This window comes from Sparus aurata, chromosome 21 (assembly GCF_900880675.1).
Source record: "Sparus aurata chromosome 21, fSpaAur1.1, whole genome shotgun sequence".
NCBI lineage: Eukaryota > Metazoa > Chordata > Actinopteri > Spariformes > Sparidae > Sparus > Sparus aurata.
This window is the reverse complement of record NC_044207.1, coordinates 26,765,932-26,778,620: the sequence shown is the minus strand read 5'-3', so window position 1 is coordinate 26,778,620 and position 12,689 is coordinate 26,765,932. Positions and strand designations below refer to the sequence as shown.

At 44.2% G+C, this 12,689-nt stretch overlaps 2 protein-coding genes across 6 annotated transcripts in view; one reads left to right on the top strand and one right to left on the bottom strand.

The window, feature by feature from the left end:
- Positions 1–12,689, top strand: part of LOC115572948 (ephrin type-A receptor 4-A-like) — a 46,136-nt gene that overhangs the window by 8,559 nt on the left and 24,888 nt on the right. For 3 of the 4 annotated variants that reach the window (XM_030403475.1, XM_030403473.1, XM_030403474.1), the window contains exon 3: positions 11,827–11,894. In XM_030403475.1, the coding sequence (XP_030259335.1) occupies positions 11,827–11,894 (68 nt within the window). Of the gene's footprint in view, positions 1–10,206; positions 11,092–11,826; positions 11,895–12,689 lie in introns of those variants that run through there. The other variant, XM_030403472.1, reaches the window with a different exon arrangement.
- Positions 229–2,557, bottom strand: ccl20l (C-C motif chemokine ligand 20-like). Of its 2 annotated transcripts, none has more exons than XM_030403477.1 (4): positions 2,452–2,557; positions 2,221–2,338; positions 915–992; positions 229–767 (listed from the first exon to the last, which is right to left on the bottom strand). In XM_030403477.1, the coding sequence occupies exons 1-4, from the start codon at positions 2,528–2,530 to the stop codon at positions 620–622; spliced, it is 423 nt and encodes a 140-aa protein (XP_030259337.1). In that variant the 5' UTR covers positions 2,531–2,557; the 3' UTR covers positions 229–619. The 2 variants fall into 2 exon arrangements, with proteins under 2 accessions (XP_030259337.1, XP_030259336.1); XM_030403476.1 differs by having other exon boundaries at positions 2,221–2,341; positions 2,452–2,554.

The following is a 12,689-nucleotide window of genomic DNA, read 5'->3' as shown; positions in this document are numbered from 1 at the left end:
ATGACTTTATTTAGTTTAAATAAAAATGTATCCATGTGCAATTTGGATTATTATTATTACAGGTTATAGGAAAATATGTCATAAGTAAGTATGGTTTAAGGAAAAATCACTTTTTATTCAGCATAAAAATGTATTTTAACAGTAAATTTCTGTGGCACCATATAACATCACATGACTCTTAAATAAGTGAGTGTTATAGTTTGATTAAATAAACTTGGACAACAATAATGGAGTTTGTAAGTCACTTTATTGGTTTATGAGAACTGCACATAAACTTGATTAAACAGAAGATTCATAGCAGGGAATAAAACATGATGGACTGAATATGGTCACATAAACATTTGCTAAGTGGCTAAGCACATAATCTACATCAATTTTCTCAAAGCTGTTCCTCTAAAGTTCCCCCTAAGTCATGATTAAATGGAGTCTCAGGGCCAAAGCTGCATATTTTTTAAGCGAGTCAAAGTAATTAGCATTTCCTTGCCTTCTCAGAGATAATATCCCCAACATGACTGGATTATAGTGGGTTCAATTTCTCAAACATTTGCTCAAATTAGCATTTTTTTTTTTTCAAATATGATTTAGCTTAAAATCTCTGAGGCCACAGCCTGTTTTCTTGCTAATAGAAACTTTCAGTGCCGTTCGGGAAGGTCTGTTTGGTGGTGAAGAAAGATCCACTTCCATCACTGAACGGTGAGTTCACGGTTTTCTTCATCTGATTTTCCCCTGCTGCAGGGCCGGCCTTGGACATTTTCTTCAGTTTTGAACTACAAAGACGAGAGGATTTTTTTACTCACAATGCCCCCAGAACAAAATAAAAAGCCTGTTCACACGCAGAGCTTGGCCTGATTTTAAGCTCAGTGTTGAAACCGAAACTGGTTGGTATTTGAAAAAAGTGAGTGGGAGTCTCGTACCTGAGTTGGTCCAGGATTATTCTCACCCACTCATCCTTGCGAGTCGCACATACCTCAGCCCTCCTAACCGTGTAGAAACTGCAGTGGTGAGACAAGTTATCATTATCATTAGACACACAGAGAACATTATATTTCTCTATTCAGTGAAGGATGACAAGAGTAAGTACAACCCTGATTTTACCTCATCAGCTACACATGTCAATCAAGTTGAGACAGGGGCGACAGAAGATTAGGAAAGTTGTGAAATATTCAAAAAAACATCTGTTTCAAATATTTCTAATGATTCATTAGGTGATAGTATCATGATTTGGTGGGAAAAGGTCGTCCTCGAAAGGCTCAGGGTGGGGCGAGATTCACCACTTTGTGAAACACATGATTGTATAAGGGATATTACTACTTGGACTCAGGGTTTGTTGTTGGTCCCAACTTTTTCAGAATTCAGATTTTAGTTTGATAAATGATGTATACTACAAGTTGATACCAGAGTTTCAGTACTGATAGTTAAACAATGCTTCAGTAATCGCTATTTTGAGGATTACAAAAACTGTTTTTGTCTTTTGGAAAAGATAAGCCAAGTTTATCTGGTGCATGAATCATTTGTCCTTCAGTCACATAATGCAGGATTACAAGAACTTTACTGAAGTTAAAGTCAAATCACATGATTTATATAAATAAATATCAAATTGAAAAAAGGAGGTGAAACGAAAGTTTCTGACCAAGTATTCAGTTCTAGTTTTTAGCACTGACAATGCTGGTACTTTTGGTTTCAGGGCTTCAGAGGAGCGTCACAAAACAATCTGTCAAGTGGGACTTAACATTTTGATTGGTTGCGCCTGATAGATCAGATAAAAAGAAATGTTTAAAAAAAAAAGCCTTGTTACCGCAATTTCTTGTCTGGAGCCCTGGGTTTGATACCAAGCTCTGTTGTGTAATCGGATATTGACAATCTTAAACACGAGACAGCTTGGATACAAATAATTTATAAACATAATTTATGGAGATGTGGAGCAGACACACGGCTGCCTGTTTAGAGTTATGAAAATCAGAAAGTTCTGACAGCAAAGTGTCGCGGTAGACCGGATTGAACGGCTTGTTTTTAATTATGGCGAGAAGTTCAGAAGCAACAACATGTTTTCCACTAAATATCGCAGTGCCCTCTGAGTTTTGGAATGAATTAAATTAATGGAATCACTTCTTGAACCCCTCGTGAAGGTTTTACGTGCTCCGACAGTGATTCAGATATCACAGTGCGATCGGGGGCCGGCAGGGTTGGAGTTCTGATGGTTTCGTAGGTAGAGAGTCTTACATGATCGCCTCGATGCGGCAGTTTTCTTTGGTGGTTTGTTCTCTGTAGCCCTTGATGCGCTGGAAGGGTATCGGCTTCCTGTTGTATGTCGTACAACAGGCTCTGCCGTTGATGGAACCTGCTGTGTGCTCACACGAACACACAAAATGAATCAACTAATCAGAGTCCTCATGTCGTTTATAACGTATAATGTTCTTAACGAGAAGTCTAAATGTGATGAAACACACTTACGGGCAGATGAAGCTGGACTGAGCAGACCCAGTATGAAGCAGATGAGGACGGCCGCACTCATCACTCTTATGGGAGTCATGTTGACAGCACGAAGATCCAGCAGAGAACTTTCTATGTCGCCCCTGCACATATATAAATACCTTTGGTTCTACTCGTGTTTGTTTGTAACCTGTGGCTCGTAAATTGAGGACAGGAAGCCCAATATTGCATCATGGCAGCCAATAGTTGCAGACGTGTGCACTTTGAAATTAAGCCTCCTGTATGCCAACACCTACATATCTTTATGTGGGTTTGTTTGAATATCACTGTGGAACTGATGCATCACGTTCATATTGTCTCCGTTGGACTCTCATCTATATTTATGCTCTCTGGGTTAATAATCATGCTGTGAAGCATATACAGCCCAGCAGATTCTAATCATCACACATTCCCCGCTTCGCTTGGAATTCTCCAAAGCTTCAGTAAATTGCTTCATATTTAGCTCTCAGTGCATATGCATGCATAATTACAATTACATTGAATCTGTCACACTAAATATTGCCTTCATAGATTTTCTAGTGTTGACAGAGGTGACTGTAATATCCATTGTCATAATTTGACATTATATAGCTTAAAGCTGGGGTCGGGGTGTTTTACATAATCAGCAATCTTGAGATTGTTTTGTGGTGAGAACTGATGGAGTGTGAGAGGCTTGTCAAAACCCCCCCACCTCGTTAGCATGACCTATTTAGTCTGCAGAAAGCTGACAACTCCAAATCTAGCTCAGCTGACCTAGATAGGCGCAACATCTTCAAGTTGTAAACGCACGATAGCGTAATGAACATCTAAAATTCTACGCGTACGAGCTGTAAATGACTGAAAACTGACACCTTCGGCGCCGCTGAATACTGTGAAAGTGACGTTCATGAATGGATTCATGACTGCTGTGCAGTCATCGTGGGGTTTCTGTTACACTGCATACAGTGTGTGAATGCATCTTGCCAGGCAACACGTACAACTAAACTGATTTTTCTAGCAAGCTGTTCAGAGTGACTGATTCCTGAAGGAGACGTCTATTTCTGTTGCCCTCTCTACAAGGAAATCAAGCGTGCGAAGGTCGGTAGCAGAGTAGGGCCGCTACAGCTGATGGGGGATTCAGGGTGTGTTGCTCAAGGGCACTTCGGCAACGCAGATGAACGCTGTCAGAGCATGGAGGCCGTGCTGCCAGTGGAGTGAGTCTCCACCACGTGAGCTGTGATTAATTGTACTATAAGTCGGTATTATCGTCTCCAGAGGCCTCAGACACAAACTGAAATGACTCAACCTCGTAGTAACTTTTCTCCCCTGAACTGAAGGTATGTCTGAGTACACAGTCACCCATTAGAAGTAATTACATGGCAAATATTTGAGCTGAATTGACAATTTACTCCTACTATTGTGTCTTTAATGAGTAAAATGTGTCTTTCTGTGAGAATAGCTCATAATGAAACAAACCCAGGTGCCTTTAACACGTCCTCAACTCAGTTGTTTCTCTTTTGTATTGTTTTTATCTGTTATCACCTTGTCCGATCTCGGAAGCCTGAGTTAGTTTTGACTGTCTTGAGCTTTTGAGTTTCAAAGATCATGACTCATTTATGCCCTCGCGATGACTTGCCCAACTCTGCGCCCTCCCTGAAACCTCCTCAGTCCTCCCACTTGGCAGTCAGGCCCACTCGCTCTTAATTTAGCACATCACACAAACTCATGCCACGTTTGATGATGTCCACGAGCAGTTCTTGCCGCCTTCACCCATCGGGGGGCAGTGTTGCTATGGGCCGCTGATGGATGTCAAGCACAGACATGATAAATGGATGTGAAGTGAGTGTCCCACACAAGCCGATTGTCCGTCATGACAACAAAAGGGGGTTGCTTGTCATATGTGAAAAGAAAATCAGGCTTCTTTTTTATTGTTCTCTCTGTAGAGTACAATGGTTTTAGCACTGGTGTAGTAACAATACCTATAACAGTACAAAAGGGATACTTTGTGAGAAACCGAAATATCTTTTACCAGAGGGAATTCTATTTAAATCATGTCATAAACACGGCGTGTGACAAAGTTTTCACATGTTCAGGGGCAGTTTATCTCCTGGCTTCTAATTCATCCTCTTTCTCATGTGTTTGTGTGGCCAGACTGCTGATAAAGAGAAAGGTAACAGGATAAACTGGACAATTGTCCGTTTGACAGCCTAATCCCTACTAATCCTCCGTAAAACACGGACTCTTATCATCGGCCTGTCTTCCTCAGTGAATCACTCACAAATACACCTTCCTGTGAGGCTACAGCGCTGCGTCAAATGGTTATTCTTACGTTTCATTTACTGTTTGTTTATATCTCACAGTAAATCAGTCTAGAGCTGAAACGATCTGTCAATCGATTATTCAATTAACTGAAAAATCATTTTAATAATCTCTAATCTTTTCAAGTAAGGGTTCACCGAAATATCAGCAGAGATGCAGAAGGGACAAACACACTGACTCTGGTAAAAGTAGAAGTACAGATTCAACTTCTTAAAGAAAGTACAGGCTCTGAAATTAGAATTATTATAATTATAAGTATAAAAGTATAAATTAACCCCCTGAGAGATATTTCTAAAAGCAACTTCTGTGCAAAGCTAACTGGACCTCACATCATATAAATATATTTCAAAGAGGGGATGTTTTGCTCCTCAGAATCTCAGTCTGTGAGCTCTGTTATAGGTTGATAGGCTGATATCAGTCTTGGGATGTTGGGAACAACACAAAATAAAAATTAACCATAGTTTTCCCTCGGATGCATCAAAACTAAAGCAACGAGCCTGTTTGGAAAATGTAAGGAGTTTAAAGTAAAGTTTGTTGTGTTAAAATGTTGGGAGGAAAAATAAAAAGTTGTAGTACAGACACCTGAAAAACCTCATTCAGTACAGCAACAGAGTATTTGTACTGTGTTTCTCCTCGCCTCTCTGTATCGGGTGAAATCCACCATGTGAAAGAAGATAGTGCTCTTACAAAGATGATTTAAAGAAAGGGCTGAATGAGTTCATTTATTTTTTTTATAATGGATATTTCTTTGTGTCCTTGGCACAAAAGGGGACTTACAAAACAAAACAAAAAAACACAAGTTTCATTATCTGCCGAATTGTTATTTTAATCATCAGTATTTCACGATTGGTGCGTTTGTATCTTGTAAGTATAATGCCTGCCAAATATTCAGTTCCAGCTTTTTAAATGTGATGATTTTTCTGCTTTTCTCCGTTAAATATTGTAAAATAAATAATTCTTGGACTGTTGGTCCAAACAAGCAATTTGAAAATGTCATCTCAGAAAATAATTGGCAGATTATTGGTGAGAATGGTCATTAGTTGCAACCCTAAATCATTAAGTCCAACAATAATGAATACCTTAAAAAAAAAAAAAAACATCTCACGAGTTACCAAAGAGGCAGATAGGGTTGATTAAGTGGAGATATTTAGTCGACAGGGCTTTGGAAAAAAAGAGAAAAGCATCAAATCCTCGGCCCTGAGAATCCAGACAATGACTTAGCAATTTAATTATTTTTCTTCTTTTTGGCCACTTTGGGCAGTCTAACAAGCTGTAAGCACAACATTGACAAATTATCACCTTATCAACTCGATTGGGTGACGCGTTAGCAAACAGTTGCCTATTACACATCCAGCAGACACGAAGCCTCATTAGCATTCCTCCAAAACGCTCCCCAGAGCCGAAGGGAAACAGAGTCGGTGAGGATTCTCTGCTGGTTCGCCACCACGACGGATTCCTTTCACATCACTGTCATCCGACCCGCTGCTGATATATAAATCAGTGCGCATCTCTTGTTAAAAAAGTCATAGTTTAATGTTCTGTTTAGTGGTTAATCAGCTAATTGTCTGAACACTACTTCACAAGAAACTCCTTACAGCCTCTCCGGCTTTGTCCCTCTGATCTGTACAGAAGCTGCTGCTTCATGATCAAAGGCAAACATGCATTTTAATCGCACTTCATTATTATGCTGTTATTTTGCCGATTGCAACGTTTTGGCCAGTGTGTTTGCTCGAGGGCGGGTGTGAAACAGACTTTTTCTCCTGCCGGGCCCCCTTCTCCTCCCTCTCCTCCCTCTCCTCCCTCTTTTTGGACTCACACTGGTGGATGGAGGGCAAGAAAAGAGGGAAGGGAAGGGGAGGGGAGGGGAGAGGAGAGGAGAGGAGGGTGAGGGTGAAGAGAGGGGGGGGTCACCATTGAGTTGTCCACCCACACAAGACCCCCTCTGGTCACCTGCGTGGGTTTGGGCCAAAAGAAAAGGCGAGGATGCGCGCGCACACACACACACAAGTACACACACATAACCGCGCGCACACAAAGAACACAAAAACGACAGCTTTCTAACCCCGAATGTCAAACGCGGCAAAGGAGCTCGGAATAAAAGCGGTTCAAATTAGCACGGAACTTCCTCAAAACTACAGAAAGGGTCACTGTCGGTATCCTTAAAAGCTCCTCACAACAGAGGAGAGTTTAGGCAGCGAGCGAGGCGGCAGAGAGATGAAAAAGCTCTCAAAGCACTTGGCTGTGGCGTGATCTTCAAAAACGAAAAAGAAAGAACAAGAAAAAGCCTAGTTTATCATAATTAGCATTGTTCCAGTCTGTCAAACCCGTGAGGCATGGAAAACAATGCGCTCTTCAATATTTTATTGGGGAGTTATGCTAAATTACTTGATGTATAATTATGTGAGCCGGGCAGATTCTGTCCTCACCGTCTCCTCCTACATCCCATCTGCCCTGTGTGTCCAGAGTGTGGGTGACTGAAGTAGCTGCGGGGGGCGATGAGGAATTATTGTGGAAAAAAGATTATAAGACAACTTGTGATGTAACGGTCTGAGTTGCACTTCTGCCGCTCGGGCCGACATCCGTAACATCCGCGGCCTCCGAGAGAAACGAGCGGTGGAAGAAGAAATGAGGGGGAAAATATAGAGTTAAAGGACCTCCGTGACATCAGGAAGCGCCCCGAGGTATTTCAGTCTGGCAGAGCTCAGTCCTGGCTACGGAGACTCCCGAGGATACAGTGAGCCAGAGGAGGTGAGGAGAACAGAGGGGAAGAGAGCCGGAGTGGTAGAAAGGAGGAGTATTTTTAGGGTGGTCTGTTATCTGCAGAGACGAGGGCGTGCGGTATCACAGCCGGGTCACATCGCTGAGGGGGGAAACAGCGCGGGCCTCTCCGCCGAGACGGCAGATAAGGAGGCACAGAACAATGAGAGTTCTCTCTGTCTCTCGAACGGTCCACGGGAAAAAAAAAAGACACACTCGCGCGCAGACCACATCCACAGGAAGACACGCTGCAGCTCCACTCTCACACATCCTCTCACAGACACTCAGGAACCCGCAGACATGTTCGATAGATCAAATCAGGACGGGAGCCTCCACAGGTGACCCGAGAGAGACTCGCTGCTCTTTTGACTGACAGAAAGACGCTATCGTAGAATCTCTTTAATCAGCCGTTTGTCTCTGTTCTTCTTCCCTCTCCGACTCTTTCTATCTCTCCTCTATTGTCGCCCTCTGACGATGTAAATGCCAGCAGAACAGATGGATGGAGGGAACATCTCATCACTCTGACACCGTGTTTATGCAATCGCACACAAACACGCCACACAAACACACACACACACACACACACACACATATACGCTCTGAAAGCAAGATGCTGATGAAGATTTCCTCAATCATCAAAGTGAGCACTTGATGCACACACACACACACACACTTTTGGTGTTTTGGTGTTTTTGATGAAACCGTCTGTTCGCTTCTTCCTTTGTTTATACTGAACGCTCAAACACACGCAGGCACACATGAGTTGTAGTAATTCGTCAGACTAGCAGCTGTTACGGAGAGAACCGGGTACTAACGAAAAACGCCTTGGACATGCTAATGACGCTTTGTCGACCCCGTGGAGCTAAACGAAACACACACACACACACACACTCTCACGCGGTACAGATTTAGAAAATCTGACTATTATCTGTGGTACAACCCAGAGAATATCAGCCTCGTCACATGAATATTAAATGGTTTTAGCTCCCAGTGCGATAGAAGCACTCTGTGTAGGACTGCACGCCAAATGAAGCCCTAACTCGCTCCAGGAATATCTTAGCCAGGCTTTGAGGGAAGATCCTTTTTCAACACCCAACACCGCCAACCCCCCCCCCCCCTGTTTCACCACCGCCACCCACCCACCCAATCAAATCCTCACTGGCAGTGCGCTGCTCCTCATCTCTCTTCTCTGCTTCTTTTGTTCATCTCTCTCAGCCGCCCACGCACCTACCGTCCCTCGGGCTTTTCTCTTTGCACTCCCGCACACATGCAGGCATTTACATTTGGCTACTTCGTATGTACTTTGCTTCATTTCTTCCCCGTCCGTTCCATTTTCTCCACCGTTATTAGCCACTTGGAGATGCTGTATGTGTAATGAAGGCAGGTTCACGTGTGCGCACATACAAATAAAAACAGACCCAGGGCCTATTTTTGGTGCTTTATAATACAGATGTGTGGGCAGCGGCCATCTGGGGCCCCAAAGGGAACAAAAAGTAAGTGTGTGCGTTTCTGTGTGTGTAGATGTGTGTTTGTGTTGTGTAGGGCCATGGGCCAAACTTAAAGTAGGGTTTGAAGCCGGGGGCCCGTTGTTGGAGACCCCCCTCCGGAGAGCTGGGAATCTCAAGGGAGAGTGGGAAAAACATCCCGACGGTCATCAATCAAAACTTCTGTGACACAAATGACCAGAAACAACGGAGCGCTCTCCATCCGTGTCACCGTGTCACCTCCGCCCCACAGCCATGTCCCACCCACCTGCGCCGCTGCCCTATAGGCCCTCGCCGTACGCCGCCCAACGCGATTGGCCCGCCGGCCCCCGAGCGAAATCGTGATCCCATCTCGGCTAATTGGGTCTTTGTGATTGCGCAGTCTGTCGTGGCGCTGTGGGAGAATGAAACGTGAAAACGGTATTATGGTGGATGGGGGAAGAGTGGCAGGTCGAAGCGGGGAGATCGTTTTTTGGCGTCTCAAAGCGCCAGATGCTCTTCCTGGGCCCATTATGATGCCTTACAGGGGATCGAGATGGTTTCGACGTAGCAACTGCGAAGACACAAAGCGAGATGGAGACCGGCCGAGTGGAGGCTCACACCAGCACATACATGCAAATGCGGGCGCACACATACAGTTCCCTATTTAAAGCCTTGAAATCAACCACACTTGCTGTTCGCTGCACTGCGTTGGTGGATTTTCAACAAAGGTTACGAGACCTCATCCTTTCGTTCGTGTTAAATAAGCACTCAAGAAAAGTGGAGCACGTCTCTGTTTCACCTTTTGTGCGTAAGTTGTACAACATATCGGGGGGAAAACCCCCTCCGGATCAATGTAAATGAAAGTATTTATGTCTTCAAGCTGCGCCTCCATCGAGAGTGATTGTTCACGGCGTCTTTGAGAGACGGGAGCGTGTAGGAGGACGGGTCATGAGCCCGCTCTTTGTTTGCTCCAACACACTTCTGCACGAGGCCTTTTCCTTCATAACCGCCTCGCTAATAAAGAATAAATCTCTCCCCGATTTCTTTATCACATCCAGCTTATCGATGAAAAAAAAAATGGCAAAAGTGTCGTGGACAGATGGCGAGGGAGTGATCGCAGCTCCTTATGCTCATCTTATCATCCTTAAAAATATCCAAACAGCCCTTTTCTTTTGTAAAGATCCCTGAGCGTTCATTGGGTTTCTCCTCCTTCCCCCAGCATCCATCAACAGGTGGCGCTGTAGTCACACTCTTCGCCGCTGTGCTCCTCAGGACAAAGAGCCTCCAACCAGCCTCGGATACCAAACAAATTCGAGCAGTTCAGCCCGTTATCAGAGAATTTTTTTGACAGATTCATGTTTGGGTATTCATGTGACGGGCTGCGGCCATTTAGACGTGACGTTTAATGACCCCCATGCCTGCTGGCAGCCTGCAGGGTTATCACTGCTAAATGTCACCTCTGACGTGCAGCAGCGGCTCTCTGGAGGAGTTGTGCATTTGTTAACTTTATCTTCTGTTATTTATTTGGATTACGGTTTCTCAGTGTGGTTCTGGACTTAAACAAAAGGAGAAAAGTCAGCATTATTTTATTCATTTGGGGTTATTGCAGTCACAGAGTGCTGATACTCATCCGCGTCCACTGTTTTAATCCCCTGAGCCTTCAGATACATCTACCAAATTACATCCACTGTTTTTTTTTAAAAATCCATGTCAGTGTCGTTGCTTTTCACTTTTTTTTTTTTTTTTTCCCTTTTCGGATAAACACGCCGTGGAGATGAGACGCTGACGCTCGTATGGACCACAGCACTGTAATGTCATTTGGCTCATGTCATTTGAATTACCATTAAGGGAAGCATCTGAGTGCGAGAGACCGCCCCAGCATCCGCTGCTGCATCCAACTCGCTTTCACACTTGGGTTCATTCACACACACTTTTCCCACCGGGATGGAGCGGCTTCAGCCAGCGCGCAGAGCCAACGGGGAGCACACACGCTTTCACGCGGCACACATGGCTGCGAATCTGAGGCGAATATTTTCCACGTTCGTCTGGATAATAACACTCGTCTCAAGTTCCAGGACCAGGATTTATCCTCCAAACGAAGGTGAGTGCGGAGGGTGGAATCGTCCGAGCTGCGCGACGCGTTCACCGTATTCGTTTTTTTTTTCCCCTTTCCGCTCCGGCGCGGCTTGGAGACGCCGCGGCTTGCGCTCCGTGCGCGTCCGAGGATGGTTAAAGAGAGCGGGGCGAAAATGTGCATGAAACTGCCAGAAAAGTTGGATTTTGCGGGGAGATTTTTACAGTTGGTATTTGTGGCGGAGTTGTGCATCCCCCCCCCCCTCTCCTCCTTAAAGGAGTTCACCTGCAGGTTCTCTCATGCTGCTGTCACGGAAATCTCGAAATTCTTGGATATTTCCAATAACAGTTTAGTGTGAAAGACTTACCTTTTTATTTTAAGTTAAACCTGCAAACTCATACTTTTGTTGTTGTTTTTGTACGCATAAATAAGGTTTAATGCCATTAAATCAATGCTTGAATTTTGTTTTTATATACTCTCTATCATGTATGTTATTATTTCAGTAGTTAATAATAAAATAAGTCTTGTACTGCAGCAGATCAAGTGAGATAAACATCCTCATGACTCCATATTCGTCCCAAGCTCAGCAGCCATTTATTTAGTGGTGGATTTGTGCTGTTATTGAGTCTTTCCAAGTAGAAAAAAATGTACCTCACTCCTCACTGCTAGATGATTTATATCACTGAGGCGCTGTAGGCTGTTTGCCCCTAAAACCACCTGCGTGTGTGTGTTTATGTGTGTGTGTTTATGTGTGCATTTTAGTGACCCTGCTGGATACCAGGACGGTGCCAGGAGAGCTGAAATGGGCAGCCAGTCCTTCAGAGGGAGGGGTGAGTGGGAGCTCTTCTTCTTCTTCTTCTTCTTCTTCTTCTTCTTCCTCATCTTCCTCTCTACAGACACATTGTTTACAACCTGTTCTCTCTCTCTCTCTCTCTCTCTCTTTTTTCGAAAACACACACACACACTGTCTCTACTGTATCTCTCACTCACACACACACACATGCGCATGCTTGCACACTCTCCTCGGTCTGGAAACTGTAAAGAAAATCATCCCACAGATTTTTGAAATGTGCTGTTGTTTCGCCGATGCCTAACGAGAAGTGCTAATATGAGATTGCTGGCGCCGCGTTTGGCACGCGGGGAGGCATAAACCAGCTTGGTGGTGGGTGTCATTTTTAAGGGAGTCTTACTACCATGCAGTTGCCAGAATGAATCCTGGAAATATCTATTTTATATCATCTTTTTGTACTTTTTTGTTGCTGGTACATCGCGATCTGCCATCTATTTGCCCTTCCTCTTCCTCCCTTCCTCTCCTCCTCCTCTCCTCCTCCTCTCCTCCTCTCTCTCTCTCTCCCTCACTCCTGCCCAGTCTCTTTCTCTCTCTTCTTTGTTGGTTTAGGAGTTATTGGTGAACTTGACTCTTATTTCTTTAGTCACCATGCTCTCATTCTCTCACATGCTGCTTGATTGACGGGGTCCTGGTCTGCACGCACTGAGCTTTTGATTACAGGCAACTCCCCCCCCCCCCACCTTCCGCATCAGCTACACACACACACACACACACACACACACAAAGCACCATCTCTGTATGGCATCTCTGCAAGTGTAAAGCTTTTTTTTTTTTT

Excerpts from the sequence above, each read along its gene's own strand:
- ccl20l (XM_030403476.1), bottom strand. The coding sequence starts at position 2,530 with ATGACTCCCATAAGAGTGATGAGTGCGGCCGTCCTCATCTGCTTCATA. Across the intron at positions 993-2,220 it reads TGCCGCATCGAGGCGATCAT|TTTCTACACGGTTAGGAGGG; the intron begins GTAAGACTCTCT and ends TCACCACTGCAG. Across the intron at positions 768-914 it reads ATAATCCTGGACCAACTCAG|TTCAAAACTGAAGAAAATGT; the intron begins GTACGAGACTCC and ends TCGTCTTTGTAG.